This window comes from Girardinichthys multiradiatus, chromosome Y (assembly GCF_021462225.1).
Source record: "Girardinichthys multiradiatus isolate DD_20200921_A chromosome Y, DD_fGirMul_XY1, whole genome shotgun sequence".
Classification (NCBI taxonomy): Eukaryota; Metazoa; Chordata; class Actinopteri; order Cyprinodontiformes; family Goodeidae; genus Girardinichthys; species Girardinichthys multiradiatus.
In genome coordinates, this window is record NC_061818.1 from 39939748 (window position 1) to 39963142 (window position 23395).

At 41.0% G+C, this 23395-nt stretch overlaps 2 protein-coding genes across 6 annotated transcripts; both read right to left on the reverse strand.

The window, feature by feature from the left end:
• Nucleotides 1-391: 391 nt before the first annotated feature.
• Nucleotides 392-13038, reverse strand: LOC124863778 (abl interactor 1-like). Of its 4 annotated transcripts, none has more exons than XM_047358259.1 (10): nucleotides 12889-13038; nucleotides 12094-12266; nucleotides 10547-10717; nucleotides 9670-9846; nucleotides 4596-4654; nucleotides 4438-4491; nucleotides 3374-3744; nucleotides 2622-2756; nucleotides 787-915; nucleotides 392-709 (listed from the first exon to the last, which is right to left on the reverse strand). In XM_047358259.1, exons 2-10 carry the CDS (start codon nucleotides 12223-12225, stop codon nucleotides 546-548), a joined length of 1392 nt encoding a protein of 463 aa, XP_047214215.1. In that variant the 5' UTR covers nucleotides 12226-12266; nucleotides 12889-13038; the 3' UTR covers nucleotides 392-545. The 4 variants fall into 4 exon arrangements, with proteins under 4 accessions (XP_047214215.1, XP_047214218.1, XP_047214217.1 ...); XM_047358261.1 differs by lacking the exons at nucleotides 392-709; nucleotides 787-915 and adding exons at nucleotides 1098-1506; nucleotides 1650-1784; XM_047358260.1 differs by lacking the exons at nucleotides 392-709; nucleotides 787-915 and adding exons at nucleotides 1098-1506; nucleotides 1636-1784.
• A 953-nt stretch (nucleotides 13039-13991) lies between these two features.
• On the reverse strand, nucleotides 13992-17059 carry LOC124863779 (coiled-coil domain-containing protein 103-like). Of its 2 annotated transcripts, none has more exons than XM_047358265.1 (3): nucleotides 16916-17059; nucleotides 15643-15856; nucleotides 13992-14269 (listed from the first exon to the last, which is right to left on the reverse strand). In XM_047358265.1, the coding sequence occupies exons 2-3, from the start codon at nucleotides 15780-15782 to the stop codon at nucleotides 14167-14169; spliced, it is 243 nt and encodes an 80-aa protein (XP_047214221.1). In that variant the 5' UTR covers nucleotides 15783-15856; nucleotides 16916-17059; the 3' UTR covers nucleotides 13992-14166. The 2 variants fall into 2 exon arrangements, with proteins under 2 accessions (XP_047214221.1, XP_047214220.1); XM_047358264.1 differs by having other exon boundaries at nucleotides 16870-17059.
• Nucleotides 17060-23395: the final 6336 nt, after the last annotated feature.

Here is a 23395-nt window from a genome sequence, read left to right on the forward strand (position 1 = left end):
TCACCTCTCAGGAACAAATGTGAGTCTTTGTGGTGAAAACCAGAAAGTCAAAAACAAAAGTCAAACAGCTGCTGGCACGAAGGAACTCACTGAACACTTCTCCTGATTGAACATCTTACACAAGCTTGGTGTCCAATCAAAGCACCACCATTTCAGCTGCAGTTTCCATGAATGGCCTACAGGGGGCAGTATTTCATAGAGATTACTTAGTAGGATATATTTATCAGACATTAGTGTGGGCTTTCTGCAACTGTAACTGAGTCCAGATCGTTTAACTTTCATGGTTTCAGACAAACAGAGAAAATTCTGTTTTTTCTTTGACTGTTTTTCTGTCAGAAAAGAGAGGAAACAGCGCCCTCCGATGGTTTGAATACAAACAGACAGAGTCCCCTTTGCTTTCCAGTGAAACTTTATTTTTTTACAGTCAGACAGACAGGTGTTAATCACTGCAGTCTACATGTTTAAAGCTGAAATAAAAACATAATCAGTAAAATAGATGGAAAAATAAGCATCTCCATAGTAACACAAAGGCATAGGGGCTTCATCTAGTTGCATGACTGGACGTAGTTCTGTGGGAAGAAGCCCTCCCGGCCATTACAGACACCCTCACACCAGCCGTCGGCATGGCGACGTGTCATGTAGATGATGTCCCCCTCATTGAGTTGGAGGTCATCGGGCTTCGAGACCTTGTAACAGTACAGCGCCACCACTGGACAAAGAGAGGAAGTCAAAAACATTATATTCTAACACATTTTAGTATTGTAGGAGGGCTGGTGGTGGCGGTACCTTTCTCCAGGTAGTCAGGGGGTGTACTGGTGTCATAGTCCACTGGAGGAGGGAGGGGTGGTATGATGTCATCAAAACCTCCAACATCATCCAATGGAAGAGGAGGGGGCAGGGCTAAGATCTGAAGATCTATGAGAATACAGGAACTGTGACTAACCAATCTGAGCAGTACTGTGCTGCGTAGCTAGGTAGTACTACTACTGCATTTTTACTTAAAGATGACTTCTACAAATTACTCTTCTACAGTTAGCTGTACTACATCTACAGCAGTACCACAACTGTGTTCTTACCCAGGTGTTCGAGACGAGCAGGTAAGCAAAGCCGGGGGGAGGAGGAGGAAGAGCGAGAGAGCAGGGTGAAGGAGGAAGAGGAAGAGATGGAGGGGTCCTGGGGGGCATTGGGGGGAGGGTATGGTGGAGGAGGGGGGATCATGACTGACAGACAGAGAGAAGTTGAGTGAGAACAAGGAGTCAACATCTGGTCTGACACAGACCTAACTATCAATATTCTGAAAATATTCAGCAACATCTGATGATTCAGGGCTGTTAATAAACTTCTGAACATTCTGAACTGTTCACTGACATTTGAACTTTCGGATTATTCATAAACACCTAATATCCTTGGTATGGGTTCCTGGGAGGTCCACAACACTGGTCACTTGAAGGACCAGAGTAAGCTCTCCTAAAATGTCCTCATGAAGTTCTCAAACTTCAGGAACCCCTGAAATATAATCCAACACCATTGAAAAGTATTGCTGTGTTCTTTCCAAACAAACAGAAGATCCTAAAACTATTCACTGATCTATCTTTAATCTTCAATCTCTCCTTAGTTTTTATTGGACGACAGCACCTGCAGCAGCTTACATGACTGGACAGCAGGCAAGAAGAGGGAGCGAGTATATCGGCAGCGGGAGGCGGGGCCTGAGCGGACCCTCAGAGAGACAGAGCGAGTGGTTGGAGGCGAGCGCCGGCGGTGGCAACTCCTAGATGTGGGGGTCACTGAAAAACATCACAGAGGAAGTAAAAACTGCAAACAAGCAGCAGAGAAGAATCAGAAACAGAAAGAAGTGAAGAATGAGGAAACTGACTGAAGCCTGTCTGACCATCTGATACATTTTTGTTAGTTTAACACACTGAAGATTTAAAATTCTTGTTTCTGTGCTGGCTTTGGTTGACGAACATTTCAGCAGGTGCAAAGCATGTTAAGTAGTGGTGAGTGTGTCATGTGATTGGTGTGGTTTATGGGACCATAATCCAAACTGAAACACAGATTAACCAGTCTGTATTCTTTTCACCGTTATTTATAAGAATCCTTAGGGGACGTTAGGTCCAACTGTACTGATGTTGCTGCATAAATGTACAATTTTTAATGTTGGCTCCAGATTTTATAGGAAAATTGAACTGATTGTTCCAGAAGATGGTGCAGTATATAGGATGAAAAAGGTTTGGATCCACTGAGCACAAAAGTCAGCTTTGCTTGTTTGAGAAAATGTGTTGAAAACCGGCATGACAGTTTCAGATGCGGCTCTTCAGCATCCCCTGCTTTCTGGATACAGCTAGTTAATAAATAATGATCAGATATTTCAGTCTGAAGTTGTTCAATGGATGTTTACATAAAAACGTTCCTAAAAATTTAAAAACTGTGGCGGCTTTTGGTGGAACAGCTAACAGGACCCCATTTGCAGAGGCGATCGGATCTTGAAGCAGCCGTCCTGGGTTTTATTCCCCACCTTAGACCATTTGCTGCATGTCTTCCCCCTTCTCCCTCTGCACATTTCATGCCTGGTTACTATTGATAGAGGCCACCAAATTGATACAACTAAAAAGAGACATTACCGTCTGCTTCCTGGGAGGGTGGAGATGGTGGAGGCGGGGCCAGCAGCTCTGAGTTGTCATTGGGTAATGGTGGGAAGCCATTATCATCAGAAGGAGGAGGAGGAGAAGGTGGTGGGAGGCTGTTCTCCTCCACCACTGAGGAAAGACGTTAGGCTGTTAGATGTCATTGTGATGCTACACACTAACCAACCCTTGGAACTTTAACAGGACCTTTCTATGATTAGTCCACAAAGTTCAGGTCATCATTAATACACAAATCACCTGACGAAGATGAGCTCAGCTCAGATGAAGGTGCTTAGATCATTCACTTGATCAGCAGAATCATAACAAAGATACCGTGTTTACTGAATCAGCTGATTTAATAAATCATAGAGATTTATTTAAGCAAATCTCTGTTATTCTTTGTTTTTTTTATTTTAAGAAATAAAAACTAAACTCTATCTAAATGTTGCAAGGCTACGTTTTAGTGGTTTGACTAGATTTAACTGATTAATGTTAAACTGAACAACACTAACCTCACTTACAGAGGTGTTTCACAAAACAGAAGATAAAGACCAAGGATAAACTTTGACTTTAACTGGTCCAGTTTAATAAAGTCAGGTTTAGATAAAATGTTCCACAGCCTAATATATTTCAGATTTTTCCTTGAGAGTATATTTTGCTTATATTTCCAGTAATACATCATACAGCAATCAGCAAAAGTGCTTTGCACGACGTTTCAGATTATCATGGAAACACTAAGATGTCATCACCTGTTTCTAGACTAAGGCATGGGATTGGAGGAGGAGCTGGAGCGCCATGGTTGATCACAGTCCCTGAAGAAGAAGGAGGAGGAGGTGGTGGAGGAGGAGGAGGAGCACTTTGATTGATCACAGCCCCTGATAAGGCTGGTGGAGGAGGTGGAGCTGTTGGAGCCACCATCAGTCCTGATGAATCAGGAGGAGGAGGAGGAGGAGGGGGCAGGCCTGAGATGACCTCACCACTCTGACGCAACGACTCCTCTGCTGGAAGAGGAGGAGGAGGCGGAGCTTCATCCAGCAAATTGGTGATGATGTCGCACTCAGGTGGAGCCTGCCAATTGGTGGGGATGGTGGGCGGAGCTACAGGTCTTCCAAAGCTGGACCTGTGAGGCAGGAAGCAGATCTGGTCATATTTATGATGTCATGTTTGGGGTAAACAGGTGATTATGTTTCCTGACTGGTGTCCAGAAACCCTGATCAGATCTGTGCTCCTCTGAGGAGAAATCTAAAACTGAAGAGGCTGGGACTGTTGGAAAACCTTGATACCAACTTTGATAATCAGACGGTTTTCTCATCATGACATGGAATGAGGAAATATAATTCCTTTATTTGTTAAGGATATGTGCAGATGTTCTTCTCAGTTTATCCAAATAATACATAATCTCAAACAGATGGATCTCCTCACCAATAATTCAAATACTGAAAGGACTTTAATGTAGATTAAATGTAGTAATAACTGAGTCAAAGAAAATGGAAATGAGTTAATGCTCTTCATTTTCAGGAGGTTTGTTATATTTAAAGAAATGTCAGCTTTATTTCCAGAAGATGAGAAATATCATTTTTTTCTGAAGAGTTTGCAGAATTTAATTATGGTTCTAATAAGGAACTTTTGGTTATTATTATTTCTAAAAGAGAGGAATAAATTTACATCTGTATTTTATAGAGTAAGAAGTTTTAATTCTAAATGAGTAATCAAGCAAAACTATTATCTTTAACTGTGAACAGGAGGCGCTCAGCTCTGCACACCTCATTCCCCTGCAGCTTTAATCAGCCTGAGACATGAACCTGGCTCTTACCCTCCAGCAGGGGGCGCCACTGGGCATTGAACTGGCTCCAGAGCTTTGTTGGACCTGAAACAGACACACATGAAACCACAGGCAGACTTCCTGTGTGAGTCTCTGCTGTGAAAACAAGAAGCTGCTGCAAACAGAAGCCTGGCAGAGGAGAACCAAACCTGATGGAGGCTCCATGTTTCCGGATCGTTCCCGTTTTCTCCGTCTGTTTCCCAGAGACCTGCAGGGAAGAGGGGGGCAAACACAGAGCAGAGTGAGCATGAATGAAGCCCCTCAGCTTTCAGCCGCTCTAATTAGTCTCTCCAAACATTTTCCCACAGCCAACAAAGACCTCTGGGCTCAGGGTGTGTATATGTGTGTCCTGCTGTCTCTGTGAGGTCCAGCAGCACATTCAGACCTGAAACCCTGAAGACATCACAGTGACAGGGTGTAGGTGGATGTTGGTGGTAACAGGGCTGTCTAAGTGTGATTTTCTGCTAAATTAGTCAGGGTCACTGTCTGTGTTGGTGAACTGACAAAGCAGGGTGTGTGTAAGTGTCCTCAGAGAGACACATAATCATGTGTGTGTGCGTGTGCTCTTGTACTTGCTACTGAGTGAGAACCATTTTTAGCTTTCTTATTGTAAAGTGAGGACATTTTCCTGGTCCTCACTTTTCCAAATTCCATTTATGGGACAGGGGTTAGGTTTAGGACTATGTTAGGGTCAGGGTTAGGCCCAAGAAATCAAGGAAAAGGAATGGAATTCCTCATAAAGATAGTAAAACGTGGATTTGTGTGTCTCTGTGTGTGTGTGTAGGCCTTGTTGTAGTGTGGGAAATTTTGTTTAAAGAGCTTTGTCGCTATTTGCTGTGACCTGCAGTGAGAACCAATCCATCTTTGAATTTCAGCATCTCTCTGAGGACCTCAACACAAAGCACAAACAACAGAGGGATAAACACTGTGTGTCATCAAGAAGATGGAAACCATGATGAAGAAATGCTTCAGGTTTTAAATAAAGTGCTCTGGCTGCTGGTCAATTTTACCTTTGCAGTTTTGGTTGTTTCATACCGAACCTTTTCATGTACAAAATGGAGCAGTCAACCTCTGGACTCACCGTTCACCAATTACCTACCAGGCGGGTGTTTTCTACACACTTTCATAAATAAAAATATATTTAAATAAATGTTCAGTATTTTGCTTATTGTCTGTTGCAAGGAAATGTGATCATATGACTCTGATAAATAATATGAACCAGGAGGTCACCGAGAGTTATATTGGTTTGATCAGAGGTCAAATTCTGTCAAATATGGGATTTAAACATGATTTATCTCCATGAATCCTGAAAATAAATTAAAAAGAAACCATTGTTTAGGTACATGGGGATGACTGGTTTGTTTACAGGTTCAAGGTGGACATAGGAAGGGACCAACTGGGGGTTAGAATTGTTGAAGGGGTAAATTGACCCAGAGCTGCTTATAACACTATTATTTGTAGAGTTTTATTTTATAACCCGGTTAATGACTTCTGATTCAGGCCTCATTCCTTCAAATTTCATTCCTACAATGCAGACTTTCTGGACTCTGTTAAAGTGCTCTGGATCAACAGCTATCCAGGCTTTCTGCTGGTTCTTTGGACACTGGCTGCTTTTTACTCAGTCCAGTCCAGTTGCTGATGAGACCATGATGTCCAATGGGAATATTTAATCTATTTGAACCAAACTGGATGCCAAGAAGGAATGTCAGTCCTAAAAAACTCCCCATCCTATAAATTCTCTCTGAAAGACTTGACCGAAGACCTGAGAGATGATCCACTGAGCAGAGACATGACCCAGGATCTGAGAGAGTTATCATCCTACAGCAGATAATGCACATGCACTGGCATCCATCCTGAGTGATTCGTGTCTATCCAGGTGTGAAATCTCACAAGTCAGATTAGGATGATCAGAGGATATTAGGAGGTTCATTTTCCAGACTGAATAATTTATGTGTTAAAAAGTTTAGTGTCGAAACGGAGCTCATGTATTTATTCTTCTTTACCTCTGTCACATCATGTCTGGTGAGACACAAAATTAAATAAAGATTTTAGTTTAAGATAAATGGTTCAAAAATAATAGTATAACTAATGCAGATGACTTAACGTATTTGTGATTATTCAAAAGTATAGTGGTATTATTGCTGGTAGTGTTGCCTGTAGGTATAAGCATGTGAAGCAGGAAATTCAGATCTGATCGCTTTGGATAGATTTTAACGCCATATCTGAACTGTTGAGGTTAGTGAGGTGTACTTTTATCTGAATATGCCATAATGCAGCTTAGAACAAGGCATGACCAAGCCTCTGTGACAGCCTGCTGGCACCCGAGAGCCTGGAGATCCAAGTCTGAGTCTGAGTTAATATAAGACTGGTTCATCCCTTGAGTTTAGAAATCATGCTAAGCAGCCAAAGTCCAACTGATTTCTGGGTCAGGTCTTTCAAATGCTGTTCATCTGATTGAGAGAATATTTCACGCCTGACTTCTTTTTGGATCAGTTTTCCAGGCAGTTTTGGATCACAGGAATAAAACTGAGATGAGAACTGGATATTTAATGAGATGTTTTAGCTAGTTCTGTTTTGTTGCTGAGCAGTTCGATGCTGTTTGTTAATTTTCAAAAAATATGGAGTTAAATTTGTCTCAATATTATTCAATCAAACAAAAAACTAATCTCAATCAAAAAATATTAAGTTGTGATCAAAACTATCAAAGTTGTAACGATTTTTTTTTTAAATGGAATATTTTATTTTGGGGAGAAAAAAAATTGTTTGATAAAAGTTTTTTTGATTAAAATGACTCATTTTTTTCATGAAGAGAAAAAAGTTATTTGCAAAACATAAACTTTTATTTATGCATGTCAAAAATATTTGGTTACGAGTCTCGCTCTCTTGGTTTTGACGCTCTCTGTTTTTGGTTGAACTCAACGAATTTTGAGTTCTGGAAACATGAACATCCTGGGCGGGGCCTAAAGACGAACGATGTAAGACGTTTCCCTATTGGTTAGCGCTGACTAAAGCCACAGACTCTGATCCCCCGCATCTCTGAACTTCTGGTCGAACTGCAGGGCTTGCAGCGTCGCTTCAGTGAGGAGACATCAACTGTACAGAAGAAAACTGAGCCGACAGTCAGAAATACGCGGTGACGTCAGCTGACACCAGCTCTCTCTTAAAGATTAGCGTCACGCATACATGGTGCTTTACGGTAATGGAGCAGAAAGGACGCCGATCCTGGCAACGGTTGAGAATATAAGAGGAAAACAGAAAAGTAACCTACAGAACATTTATATTAATTACATTTTTACAACTTTAACATTCATGTTTTATGTAAAAGAATAAATATTTAATATTTTACTGTACAGTTTTGGAGAAATATCTTGTCAAAATACCTCAAAATGCTCAACCATTATATGCATTTGTCCCACTTTCAGGAATTTATTTATCCAAAACCATGAGAGGTAACAACACAATCTCTTCAGATTATATTAGAGGGTCATCTATATTATAACCAGAATTAGTATTTCATAATTTCACTGTAGGTTTCTGGAGAAATACACAACTACCCCAACAAAGTACCACAAACGCTTCTTTTTGGTGAGGTCGATGAGTTCTTGGGAAGTGGTCTGGACAGGTTAAAGTTCAAGAGCATCCAGATCTCCTCTGACCTCTCCTGGACTGGAAACGCCCCTCACCTGTTGAAGAAGGTACAACAACAGCTCTTCTTCATCTCCTCAGCTGCTTACAGATGTCTACAGGCCACGGTGGAAAGCACTCTGTGTCTCAGGAGGACAGTGTGGTGAGGGAACTGCACAGGAGAGGAAGGAAGTATCACGGGTTGTGAGGACAACACACAGGATTATGGGATGCCATCTGCCCGACATGGACTCTGTTTTATACTACACTTGGGGTAGTTGTGTATTTCTCCAAAACTTCACAGTACAATTATGAAATACTAATTCTGGTTATAGCGTAGATGACCCTCTGATATAATCTGAAGAGATTGTGTTGTCCTGAAAGTGGGACAAATGCATATAATGGTTGAGCATTTTGAGGTATTTTGATAAGATATTTCTCCAAAACTGTACAGTAAAATATTAAATATTTATTCTTTTACATAAAACATGAATGTGAAAGTTGTAAAAATGTAATTAATATAAATGTTCTGTAGATTATTTTTCTGTTTTCCTCTTATTTTCTCAACCGTTGCCAGGATCGGCTCCTTTCTGCTCCATTACCGTAAAGCACCTTGTATGCGTGACGCTAATCTTTAAGAGAGAGCTGGTGTCGGCTGACGTCACCGCGTATTTCTGACTGTCGGCTCAGTTTTCTTCTGTAGAGTTGATGTCTCCTCACTGAAGCGACGCTGCAAGCCCTGCAGTTCGACCAGAAGTTCAGAGGTGGAGGGATCAGAGTCTGCTGCTTTAGTCAGCGCTAACCAATAGGGAAACGTCTTACAGCGTTCGTCTTTAGGCCCCGCCCAGGATGTTCATGTTTCCAGAACTCAAAATTCGTTGAGTTCAACCAAAAACAGAGAGCGTCAAAACCAAGAGAGCGAGACTCGTAACCAAATATTTTTGACATACGCAAATAAAAGTTTATGTTTTGCAGATAACTTTTTTCTCTTTGTGAGAAAAAATGAGTCATTTTAATCAAAAAAAGTTTTATCAAACAATTTTTTTTCTCCCCAAAATAAAATATTCCATAAAAAAAAAAAATCGTTACAACTTTGAAAGTTTTGATCACAACTTAATATTTTTTGATTGAGATTAGTTTTTTGTTTGATTGAATAATATTGAGACAAATTTAACTCCATAAAAAAAGAAGAAGATAAATCTAATCAGATTACTAATTTTCTGTGAAGTTTGAACAGGGAACTTTTTCTTCAGCATCATTTCTGCTTTTTTGGTTCTGTGCAGACGAGGCTTCCTGTTAGTTTGACGTTCACAGATCTCGATGCTTCAGTTCTGCTTTCAGCTGACTGTTTGTTTAAATGCTGCCATCAACAACCCTAAACTGGACCCACCCTCCTGTTCGGTAGTTATATAGATGAAACGATTAGAATTAAATGTTTAAGCTCACCTCCTCTGAAAGAGCTGCTGAAGCTCCTCAGAGTTATAAGAATTTGTTCTTAATAACTTAAACAATTTAAATAATTTAATTTAACACTCAAACACATTCAATAGGCCTCTGTTTTTCAGTGGAAGCTCATTATACCATGAAGGTGTGTGTTACCTTTATGCCATGGCCCAGTTCGTCCAGCTGCTGGTAGTTGATTGGTCGGCGGCTGTACGGTGGGCGGGGCTGTGCGCCAGTTGGAGGAATGATCTTATGGTTGCGAGGAACTCGTCTGACCGCCGTGAAGGTGCCAATCTCCCTCCGAGAAACTTTCTCTTTATGCATCTCTACAGTCTGAGGAAAAGCCGGCAGTTAGACCATTGCTGTGAAGATATCCTGAAGATATTTCTTCACTTTCTGAGTAAGAGATTAACTTATATGGGAGGTGCAGTTCAAACAATTCAGGAAAATAAGCATAAAATGTTTAGATATAAATGAAGATTTGAGAAAAAACATTCATTCACTGAACTCTCTACAGCACCATCATTCACAAACAGATTCCATGTGATCCTGGACTGGATCATGGATGCTTCTGGACAGCTCCTTAAATCACAGCAGAGCTTTGAGCAGATTAGAAAACAATGAGGAAGCAGCAAACAGAAGCTCCATTCATCCATCTATCCATTCAGACCCTGGTTACTCCAGCTCTCCCTGGAAACAGCCTCATGACTGGGAGGACTCTGAACCTCATTCCAACCTCAATCAGTACAACCCGAGGACCAGAAATCTGCTGCTGATGAGCTCAGTGAGAATATTTCACAGGATCTCCAAAAAATATACATTTTTTTCTGTCAATGTTTAAAACACTGAATAACTTTTCAAAATGTCGTTAATTTGTAATCATATCTCCAGGTAACAAATTTACCAGGCCATATTTTTTAGAAATCATACAAAATGTTTACATAAGAAATGTTCCATCAGCACCTTAAGACTTTTATTTTGAATTAATCTGCTGTAAAAAATAAAGCGTTTTAACTGAGAAGTTCATATTCACCTGACCAATCACATTTATGGAGGACTCCATCTGTCGAAGCTGATTGGTCTGAGCATCAAGCAGACTCAGGACACTGTTAGCCAGAGTGCTGATCTGATATGCAACACTGGCCAATGATTGGGTGGTGAAGTTTTTAGTTTCCTCCAATGCCTTTATGCTGTTTTCACCTGACTGTTAGAAAAACAAGAGGTATATTAGCCTAGCTTAGCTCAAAGACTAAAAAGAAAGTGAACAGTAAGGTGAGCTTTGTACAAAGATTGAAAACAAAGAAAACCGTTCTCCCAACTTAGCTCAATGACTTAAAACAAAGAGAACAGTTTGCAAATGTTAGATCATAAACAGGAAACAAAGAGAACAATTGAAAACAAATGAGTTAGCTTTGTTTGTCACAAAGATTGGGAACAAATGGAACAAACCAACCAACGGTTGAAATCTTAGGTAGCAATTAGCCTAGCTCAGAGAAACACGATGGAAATGAAGAGATGTGTGAATCAAAAATAAATAAATACATCATACAGTCAAATAGAAATCCAATAGTCAAATCAACTCTGGAAAGAATCACTTAAGACATTGTTCATACAAGATAATACTTCTATAACTATTTTTAAAAAACTTAAATATTGCTATAAATATTAGGGTGGTAATGATAACATATTGACATAATGTGATAAAAACTGGCTTTTCTTTGAAGACTTTGTAAAAACATATTCTAAGATTTACGATATAACTGAAATTCATCATGAAAGGCTAGGCTGCGTTTTTAAAAATCTAGCTGATTGTCAGCAGTGATTGTCCAATAATACAATAATGTCAGTTAACAGGTTAATTTGGTTGTCCTCAATAAATAAATCGTCATCGCCAGAAGTCAGAGCTGTCTCAGACCTACCACCCAAATCTGTATATTTCCTAAATTCAAAGCATCCATTGGACGGTCTTGTTTCTGTTTTGAGGCACCCAAACCCTGGAACTCTCTCCCCATCGACCTAAAACTAGAGACAGACATTAACATTTTCACGAGAGGCCTAAAGCGATGGCTTACGTCTGGGCAGACCTGTTCATATGAAAAATGTAATGAATGTAATTTTAACATAGACATATTTCCTTTTTCCATCCTTTGCCTTTTCTTTTTCTCTTCCCTTCTTTAAAACGAGAAACACCTCTTATGGACAGGTGTTGAAAGCTAGCCGGTCTGCTATAACGCTTAAAAACAAGGCCTCTGGTTTATGCCGATGTGTTTGTATTGTCCGTAATAAACAGACACATTAGTTTGAGTTAACAATTCTTCCATGTCACTCCAAAATGTTTTGGGGGGGACAAGAAAACGTGTAAAGTAGTTCCAGTATCAGAACTGAACAATGAGGAGATCCATGACCTCCTTAAGCTGTGTTTTGAATGTGTTTCAACTAAAAAACATGCAAAAATGAAGCTTCTAACAAATATAGTATGAGAGTATGTATAAGAGCAGGTATATGTGTAGTGCTTCCAGCTTGTTGGTTCCAGCTGGTGGTTGTGAGATGTTTTGGAATGGCAGCAGCAGCAGGACCAACCTGGGTGTAGGTGTTGTAGCAGTAATCAGCCACATTCAGCAGGTTTTCGTAGTTATCCCGCAGACCTTTCCTGGCGTTCGGAGCTTCCTCCAGAATTTTCGCCACCTCGTCCTTAAAGTTTTGATCCTTCATGATCCCAGAATAGATGTTCCAGAAAAGTCTACTGATTTAACCTGCAGGGAGAAAGAGACCACTAAACCCAGTTGCAAACACGGATCATTGATTGCCAGAAGGCTAGACTGAGTCTGTTCTGTCCATCAGGTGGGTTTCCAGTCTGAGAGCGGTGATAACTAGCAGAACCAGCTGATTATTTGGGTTGATGGCCGCTATGGTACCAGTGTTAGCCCATCACTGGTTAGATCTGTTTCTGTTTCAGGAAGAATAGAAACTAATCTGACCACATTCAGAAACTAATTCACTCTGACGTCTGCTTGGTGTGTCAGCTCAACTACTTTATTTAAAGACTCAGCTTTGTGGGAGGCTGATCTGAGTTTAAGACCAGTGTTACGGATCTGACCCAGCTTAGTGAGGGAAGATCCTTTAACAGAATTCAATCAGGGTTCGTCTTGTTTCAGTAAGCGTCTTACATAACTTCCAGTAACCTTTCAGCAGAATAAATTTATTCTGTCTGCAATATTCTCATCAGTTGTCACTGCTTCTAACTTCATTACATAATTAAATATCTGCAACATTACAGAATCCAGCAGAACCTCCTTGTTGGTGTGGTTCTTTACCAGAACTTTTATAATACACTTTGACAGTTAGTGATAAAGGTGTAATTGCTCAGAGACTCACCAGAAGCAGCAGGCTGATGAAGTTCCTCCTGTTTCTGAAAAACTTCACTCTGCAGCTCTAAGTTTCCTCTGCTGCTGCAGGCAGAGATCTTCTCTATTAGACAGAACCCTCACTCCTCACAGCAACCACAAACACCCAAACACTTAGTTTGAGTGTGCAGAAATCTGTCAGAGTGAGTGCTCCTCCCTGTGTTTTAGCTTTTGGTGTGAACCTGCTAAGTTCAAACCACTTCCTCTTCCTCATCAACTCAAAGAAACAAATTGAGTCATACACAGCATCAATAAGATTTCATTTCTATTCAGTTGCTCTAAACACCCTCAGAAATACCTGAACCCTCCTCAAAGATACCTGAACCTTTTCGGAAATACGTCTATTAGAGATTCCCAACCGCCTGAACACCCTTAAGAGATACCCAATGACCTCAGATACCCAAAGTACCTGAGTGATACCAGAACCACTTCAGAGTTAACCCACTGCCCTCAGAGATGCCTGAACCCTCTCCTTCTCAGCTGAAGGTGCTTCAATCACTGAGGAAAATCAAATCCCAGAGGGGAATGCTGCAGTGTGCCCTGTTGACTTACTCTGCATGGTTGCAGAAACATCCAGAAGAAACTTCATGGAATCTTTGAAGAACCCCAGAGGAACCCAACAGCCTGCTGGTGAAACATAAAAAGCGGTGCTACAGATGGAGGATTTTAGTGATGATCTGTGGGTCTTCATGGGGACCTGGACCAGCATGGTCGGAAGAAGAGCTGCAGGGATTTTAGAATGAGCACTATGGCCTCTCAGAGGGATGTTAAACTGTCAGGGTGTATTAACACCTGCCACATTTGGTTGCTTTTAACGGACCAGAGTTAATTTCCCCTCTTAGTCCCCCCACTTTTTTTCCGGGTGTGAATTCACTCAGGCGAACCCATGCATGAAGGACTTCCATGGTAGTTTTCCTCCATTGCCGGGTCTTTGCTCTATCCTGCCTCCGTCATGTTTGTCCAGTGGGAGCAACGATTGTCAAAAAGTCTGCTCTTGGTCCGGACCAAACAAGCGGACCAAAGGACTTTGCTGGTATGAATACAACCTTAAAACATCAGAGGAAAAGATGTTTGTTTACGTCTGCAGTTCTTGTTTATTAAAAAGATAAAAATCAAAATAATGCTTTTACATCATGTGACATCTTCTGAATCTGACATTTTCATAAACCAAAGAGAAGAAACAGCTGGACCACAACACAGAGGTTATCCTGGATGAAGATTGATCCATGTTGCCTCGAGTGATGGTCCATCACTTGTTTCCTGGAGCAACAGGGTTCCATGGTTGTTTCCGTGGAGCTCCATCTTTTTCCTTCTTGTCCAAAGGCTTCAGGTGAGAAGACAGAACCAGACCTCTGAGAACCAGAAACACACATCATGAACCTGGAAACGCCAGCTCGCTTTATGGAAAAATCTCTAAACTTCTACAAGCACGTCAAGGACATCCTGGAATGTCATTGGACGGTCTAGGAGACCTCATTTAACATCATGTTTTTACTTTTAAAGACACAAAAAGCAGCCCTGAACTCATCCAGTGATCAACATCAAGGAGAGTCCGGGATTTTTTCCTGTTAATGTCTTTAATAATTCCAGATATTAATCATGGGACTCTCTCATATATTTTTATAAAATTCCAGAACATTCCAAGAAGTCCTTGATAGAAATGTAAATGTTTTTTCAGATATTCTTAAATATTTTAGATAGTCTGGGAATGTCCAACAACGATAAAAACTAAATTACAATTATATCCTAATATTCCTTGAGGAATTACTCCCTGGATTCCCTGGAATATTCAAATGTTACCAGTTTTAGTAAATTCAGTGATTTTTCCAAAACCGTTTATGGGTTATAAAAAAAAACCTGAATTATTTCAAAGAATTTAGAAAACATTTGTGGGAAATCTGGGAATCCCTCCATATACTTTTGAAATCTTCAGAGAATTACTGAAAAGACACAAGGAAGAAACCTCCTGGAATTACTTTCACAGCTTCAAGGAGCCTCTAAAAACATGAAACCCGAGGGTGTCTTCGGAAATCCAGCTACTAAAACCAGGAAACAGCAATTCTGTCATATAATCCTACATAAATCCTTGTTAGGGAATTAGATTTAGTGTTTTTCAAGCATGTTGTAAGTAACCCTGAGATCATCCTGCAAATTCCTTCAACCCTAAATCAAATAATCCGTTGTTGCCCTTTTTTGCCTTTCAAAATGAGTCCAACACAGTAGAATATCTTGGAAATTTGAAATCAACACGAGGTCAGTTAGACCAATCTAAAGAAATCCTTAAAGAACCCTTTCAGGATCCCAAAGGAACCTCAGAGCATTTGTGGGACACTCAGGCATCATCTCAAACGCCCAGAAACAAACCTGACAAATTCTGCACTTAAGTCTAATTCAGAGCTCATTGTTAGTTAATTTATTTTATTTTTTTATAGCTTTATCCCGATTTTACTCCTAATGTTCAACTCGCCGAGGCCTGGAATGCTATGTTTCATTATTGTAATTTTTTTAAGGAATGTTAAATAAAATTTCCTTAAATTCTTGAGTCTTTTCAACATTTCCTGGAGTTATATCATGGATTACAGGAATGTTTGAAAGAGTCTTGAAGCTCGTTGAAATCAGTGATCCTGATATACTGAGAAAATTAAAGCTTCTGTCAAACTCTTACAGCAAAGTCATAAATCTTTAAAGAATCTGAACCGGGCCCTAGGTTTTCATGAGGACCCACCTGAACTGATCGTATCCCACTCCCTGGCTCACGGCCCTCAGCTTGGCTTGGTTCTCTCGCTGGTATCTTCTCTCAGACTCCACCGCTGCCTGCAGCTCCTTCTCCAGTGCCGCGAAGTCGATGACGTCACGCTGTGACATCACAACACCTGATGATGAGGATGCTCCGGTTGAAACTTCCAGCAGGACGATTTTCAGCAGGTGGACGATCAGATCTGAGGTGTCGGGTAGACGAGGTACAGTTGAGACACATTTGACTTTGAAAAAACTAAATATATCAATGAAATGATTTTTGACTTTGCTCAAGTTCTAGATAAAATTCAACCAATAATATCTTCAAGTCATTGTTATTTTCCTCAGCTCGGCTACACATGAGACACTCATTCATGGAGCTTTAAAGCTGCCTAACTAGGAACTGAAAAATAAAATAAAAATGACAACAGGACAAACTTTAAAAATGTCATTCATTTGTTCTTTTATTTATTCTAGTGTAGTTCATACATAATTCATAGGATATAAACAAACTATAAACATTTATCTGTTTCTCAGTTATGGCAAATGGCTAAAATTTTAATGTTTGTTACTCTATCACATTCAGTTGTGTTCAATAAATGATAATATTATAAAAAAGTTAATGTCTTACAGTAACTCCATCAGTGAAACACATATAGAATCTATATAACAGATAGAATGAATCTATATCATATATTCATTCTACACAAACTGATGTTTTCTCCTTTATTTCAGGTATTTATGATGATTTTCTTCTTCCAGCCAATGAGAAGACAGCATTTAAAATCAGAATACTACAACAAGCCAATAAAAACATTTTAATAGAGAAATATGGGCTTAATAAAAAGAAGAATATTTCCATCAGAACTGAGATTCTAATTGATTAAATATGACTGAAAATGGCTGTGAACTTTAACCTATGAGATGGGTAAAAATGGTACCAATTTAACACCCATAGCATCTTTTAACCCCCCATGTCATAAGATCTTTGTGTCCTGCATGTATTAAAATACCCCAGTTAGGAGAATACATTACAAATATGACCACCTCACACATTTCTAAAGTTAAGTTTTACAGCCACTAAAGGAGAAGAAGCTGTTTGTTTTGGAAGGGGCTGAGAAAATCGAGAGAGAAGGTCGACTCTCCACCCTTAAAGAGGATGCTAATATGCATGTGCAGGCCAAAAATCATGGATCACAAGATAATTTTACTGTACCTCATCCCCTACTGCTTTCTGACCAGTGGATCAGACCAGTACCTACTGGTTTACAGATGTGGGTCAGATGGATCAGGGCCGGTTTACAGAGTCAGAAGATCCGAAAGACCTTCTCTGAAACAGAACTTTGAACCGGTCCCTGAGCAGCTCCTCCGTGTTCAGGTGAGTTCAGGCTTGGAATCAACAAAAACGTTTCTATGGCAACGCGCGTTCCCTTTCAGAGGCCCAACTGCTACGGTCTTTGCTGCCACCTGGTGGCTGAACAGAAGACCTGTAGCACCGTGCAAAAGCAGGGAAAACCTGAGACATACCTGGTGCAGGTGAGTCCAACACATAAGTCAGGAGGTTCAAACTCTTCAGCTTCAATAATAAAATGTTTATTTTTATTTTCTGTGATTTGTCCTGTAGAGAAGAAAAAGATCCTCCACTCAGGGAAAGTAACATTAAACCAGATCTAGGTGGGTTTTGAAATGAAAGCAGTTTATTGTTCCATCAGGTTCAGGTTTTGACAAAAGCAGAACAAAAGGAGGGTACTAGAACTAGTACAAACCATCAGTTGAGGTTAACATACATAATCTCTAATAAATAAAAAAACATCAGATGAAACAAGAACAGTCTACAATATGACATAGTCTACAATGGAGTTGACCTAAAACTAATATTTCCAAAAGTATGATTCACCAAAAAGAACTGAAATAAAAAGCTTTCAGTCCCTCAAAACTTAACAAGCAACATCCCAAAGTGAGACTTCTGAAGCTCGCAAATGCCTGTAAATAGTGATGTCAAAATGAGGCTTTTTGAAGCATAGAATCATTTTGAACCATTGTGTCATAAAGTGGTTCACTACCCGAAGCTTCATTCATTTCCCCTGGTCGACATCTATTGGCAGTAGTGATTGTTGCACCAAATGAAGCCCTGCGAATGTGATGCACCTCTTGTGTAAATAATAGCATTGGACAATGAAAGTGAAACACCTGGTTTTAGACCACAATAATTTATTAGTATGGTGTAGGGCCTCCTTTTGCAGCCAATACAGCGTCGCTTCGTCTTGGGAATGACATATACAAGTCCTGCACAGTGGTCAGAGGGATTTTAAGCCATTCTTCTTGCAGGATAGTGGCCAGGTCACTACGTGATACTGGTGGAAGAAAACATTTCCTGACTCGCTCCTCCAAAACACCTCAAAGTGTCTCAATAATATTTAGATCTGGTGACTGTGCAGGCCATGGGAGATGTTCAACTTCACTTTCATGTTCATCAAACCAATCTTTCACCAGTCTTGCTGTGTGTATTGGTGCATTGTCATCCTGATACACGGCACCGCCTTCAGGATACAATGTTTGAACCATTGGATGCACATGGTCCTCAAGAATGGTTCGGTAGTCCTTAGCAGTGACGCGCCCATCTAGCACAAGTATTGGGCCAAGGGAATGCCATGATATGGCAGCCCAAACCATCACTGATCCACCCCCATGCTTCACTCTGGGCATGCAACAGTCTGGGTGGTACGCTTCTTTGGGGCTTCTCCACACCGTAACTCTCCTGGATGTGGGGAAAACAGTAAAGGTGGACTCATCAGAGAACAATACATGTTTCACATTGTCCACAGCCCAAGATTTGTGCTCCTTGCACCATTGAAACCAACGTTTGGCATTGGCATGAATGACCAAAGGTTTGGCTATAGCAGCCCGGCCGTGTATATTGACCCTGTGGAGCTCCCGACAGACAGTTCTGATGGAAACAGGAGAGTTGAGGTGCACATTTAATTCTGCCGTAATTTGGGCAGCCGTGGTTTTATGTTTTTTGGATACGATCCGGGTTAGCACCCGAACATCCCTTTCAGACAGCTTCCTCTTGCGTCCACCGTTAATCCTGTTGGATGTGATTCGTCCTTCTTGGTGGTATGCTGACATTACCCTGGATACCGTGGCTCTTGATACATCACAAAGACTTGTTGTCTTGGTCACAGATGCGCCAGCAAGACGTGCACCAACAATTTGTCCTCTTTTGAACTCTGGTATGTCACCCATAATGTTGTGTGCATTTCAATATTTTGAGTAAAACTGTGCTCTTACCCTGATAATTGAACCTTCACACTCTGCTCTTACTGGTGCAATGTACAATCAATGAAGACTGGCTACCAGGCTGGTCCAATTTAGCCATGAAACCTCCCACACTAAAATGACAGGTGTTTCAGTTTCATTGTCCAACCCCTGTATGTGGGTATATACAGTACAGACCAAAAGTTTGTACACACCTTCTCATTCAAAGAGTTTTCTTTATTTTCATGACTATGAATATTGTAGCTTCACACTGAAGGCATCAAAACTGTGAATTAAATCATGTGGAATTATATACTGAACAAAAAAGTGTGAAACAACTGAAAATATGTCTTATATTCTAGGTTCTTCAAAGTAGCCACCTTTTGCTTTGATTACTGCTCCACACACTCTTGGCATTCTGTTGATGAGCTTCAAGAGGTCGTCACCTGAAATGGTTTTCACTTCACAGGTGTGCCCTGTCAGGTTTAATAAATGGGATTTCAAGCCTTATAAATGGGGTTGGAACCATCAGTTGTGTTGTGCAGGAGGTGGATACAGTACACAGCTGATAGTCCTACTGAATAGACTGTTAGACTTTGTATTATGGCAAGAAAAAAGCAGCTAAGTAAAGAAAAATGAGTGGCCATCATTACTCTAAGAAATGAAGGTCAGTCAGTCCAAACAATTGGGAAAACTTTGAAAGTGTCCCCAAGTGCAGTCGCAAAAACCATCAAGCGCTACAAAGAAACTGGCTCACATGAGGACCGCCCCAGGAAAGGAAGACCAAGAGTCACCTCTGCTGCGGACGATAAGTTCATCCGAGTCACCAGCCTCAGAAATGGCAGGTTAACAGCAGCTCAGATTAGAGAACAGGTCAATGCCACACAGAGTTCTAGCAGCAGACACATCTCTAGAACAACTGTTAAGAGGAGACTGTGTGAATCAGGCCTTCATGGTAAAATAGCTGCTAGGAAACTACTGCTAAGGACAGGCAACAAGCAGAAGAGACTTGTTTGGGCTAAAGAACACAAGGAATGGACATTAGACCAGTGGAAATCTGTGCTTTGGTCTGATGAGTCCAAGTTTGAGATCTTTGGTTCCAACCACCGTGTCTTTGTGCGGCGCAGAAGAGGTGAACGGATGGACTCTACATGCCTGGTTCCCACCGTGAAGTATGGAGGAGGAGGTGTGATGGTGTGGGGGTGCTTTGCTGGTGACACTGTTGGGGATTTATTCAAAAATGAAGGCATACTGAACCAGCATGGCTACCACAGCATCTTACAGCGGCATGCTATTCCATCCGGTTTGCGTTTAGTTGGACCATCATTTATATTTCAACAGGACAATGACCCCAAACACACCTCCAGGCTGTGTAAGGGCTATTTGACCAAGAAGGAGAGTGATGGGGTGCTGCGCCTCCACAGTCACCGGACCTGAACCCAATGGAGATGGTTTGGGGTGAGCTGGACCACAGAGAGAAGGCAAAAGGGCCAACAAGTGCTAAGCATCTCTGGGAACTCCTTCAAGACTGTTGGAAAACCATTTCAGGTGACGACCTCTTGAAGCTCATCAACAGAATACCAAGAGTGTGAGGAGCAGTAATCAAAGCAAAAGGTGGCTACTTTGAAGAACCTAGAATATAAGACATATTTTCAGTTGTTTCACACTTTTTTGTTCAGTATATAATTCCACATGTGTTCATTCATAGTTTTGATTCCTTCAGTGTGAAGCTACAATATTCATAGTCATGAAAATAAAGACAACTCTTTGAATCAGAAGGTGTGTACAAACGTTTGGTCTGTATACTGTATATATGCGTGTTGTACATATGTGTTTCAGTAACTTATTAAAGATTCTGAGCAATTAACTCATAAAAAAAATAATTTAAAAACAATGTGAACTGTAGGGGATTACAGATGTAAATAATAGGCATTATGCTAATTCTGTCAGGACGTGAACAACGGACGAACCCAGAATGCAGACTAGCAGGCAGCATGACGGTAGGTGAAAAACAATTTAATAAAAAACAAAAACTCACTCACAGATGGTGACCGCAAAAACAGACATGGGCAGGTTGGCAAGACAGGCTTGGCATGATGAAATCGCAAGACTTGAGCATGATTTGAAAGGATGTTTCCGCGACGACTAACAGATCAGATGTGTATATATGGCGTGAAAATCAGGTGGAGCAAGGAGACAGATTAATTTGGACAGGTGAACCGAATAAACTTAATTGACAGAGAACACAACGTGACAGGAGCAAAACATGGTACACAGGTCTCTACATAACCTCTTAGCTGCAGCCTAGACATGGTAATACTAGACAGAGCTAACAAATGTTTTTACAAACAAACCAGGGTCAAAATCACCAGACGGCCGACAAAGAGGCGAGCTGCTCAGAGTAAATCACAGCCACCCTCAGAGACAGGTGAGCTGAGTTCAAATAGGAGGGTCTCTTCTGTGATTGGAGGAGCAGGAGATGAACAGTCCAGTCAGGTTCCAGAAAGAGGAGTTAGGAAAACTCAGCCAATCCCAGACGTGGAACTGCACAGCTGGGCAAACAAATCCTCAATATGCAACCACAGTCCTATGCACATCAAATGACCTCAGGCCACAACAATATTTAATATTTGTGTTTGTTAATAGAAAACAAGATGGACGTTTTCATGAGCTTCCTTTAAAAAGTTGGATCTTTGTAAAATGTTTAGGAAAATTTAAACAAGGCTAATTATTTATTATTAGTTAAACATTGATTCCAGCCCTGAACATAACAGACTGTTGTTAAACATCTGGAGCATCAACTAACAACAGGTGGTGTCCACCTGGTCAGGTCATGCATCCATCTCAGAGGGACTCAGTCCAGAGCAGGCGACCTCAGTTTGAGATGGAGCAAATCACTGTGCAGCTCCTTCTTCTCTGCCCCCCTTTTTAAAACTTCCTGGATCACCAGTGACCTGGAGGAACTACTGAACAAGAAAAGCTTCAGGAAGGGACACAGAGAATTACTGAAGAGGTTACAAGAACAACTTAGGGTCAAGATTAGAGACAACATGAAGGTGTACAGGAAGAAGTTGGAGGACAAGCTCTTGCAGAACAATATCAGAGATGTGTGATCAAAAATGAAGAAGATCAGAGGCTTCAAACAGAAGGTGAATCAGAGAGATGGAAGTCTGGACAGAACCAATAAACTGAACACAGTCTTCAATAGGTTTAGTTCAGGAACCATTTCAGCATTCTCCTCTCCTGCCTCTAACCAAACAGACATCCCACCCTCCTTCAACCAATAGTTTTTCTGTCACACCTCATGTTTTATCTTCCACCTCAGCCATGGACCCTTCTACATATTTGTCTTTAGCCAAATCAGGAGATGATGGGACTCCCTTTGCCTCCTTCCACTTGTGTGTGAACCAGAACAAGGCTGCAGGTCCAGATCGTGTCAGCCCTGGAGTCCTGAAGGCCTGTGGAGAGGACCTCTGCAGGATTCTCCAGCACCTTGTGGAAGACCTGTCATCTGCAGAAATACTCAGATGATTCTGCAGTTGTTGGTGGATCAGAGATGGACAAGAAGCTGAGTACAGGAAGGTGGTGGACCACATTGTGGCATGGTGTGGAAACAATCATCTCATTTTGAACGTGACTAAAACAAAGGAGATGATTGTAGATTTTAAGAGAAACAGGAATAAGTCAAAAACTATTTCCATCATAGGAGAAGAAGTGGAGGTGGTGGAGGAGTATAAATACCTCGGTGTTCACCTGGACAACAGACTAGAGTGGAGATGCAACTGTGAAGCCATCTACAAGAAGGGACAGAGCAGACTGTACTTCTTGAGGAAGCTTAGGTCCTTTGGTGTTTGCAGCAAGATGCTGCATATCTTCTATAAGTCTGTTGTGGAAAGTGTGATCTCTTCTACCATCATCTGCTGAGGAAGCAGCATCAGAACCAGGGACTTAAAAAAGCTCAACAAGCTGATAAAGAAGGTTGGTTCTGTTCTGGGGTCTCCTCTGGAACCTCTTGAGATCATTGTGGAAAGACGGATTCTTCATAAAATGAAGAACATTATGGAGAACCCTGAGCATCCTCTTCATGAGACTGTCCTACAACAACAGAGTGTCTTCAGATGTGCTGTAGACAGAAGCTACAGGAGATCCTTCCTGCCCACAGCCATCAGCATCTACAACAGCTCCTAGAAGAAACTTGGATGAGTTCCATTTAATTTCACTTTTGGATTAATGAAGTATTTTTGAATTAAATGCTGTTCATTCACTGACTCCTCATGAATCTGCAGTTTCCCTGGAAAGGACGCCACACCCCAAACCTCCGCAGAAGATCCAGTAACAGATTCTATGTTTGCAGTGTTTCCATCAGAACTGAAATTATCCTCAGAAGTTTTTATTTCATTCATCTAAGTGAATCCTGAAAATGACGTCCTTCAGTTAGTAGCATTGCCCCATTAGTTAGCAGGAACATGTTCAGGTGGAGACAT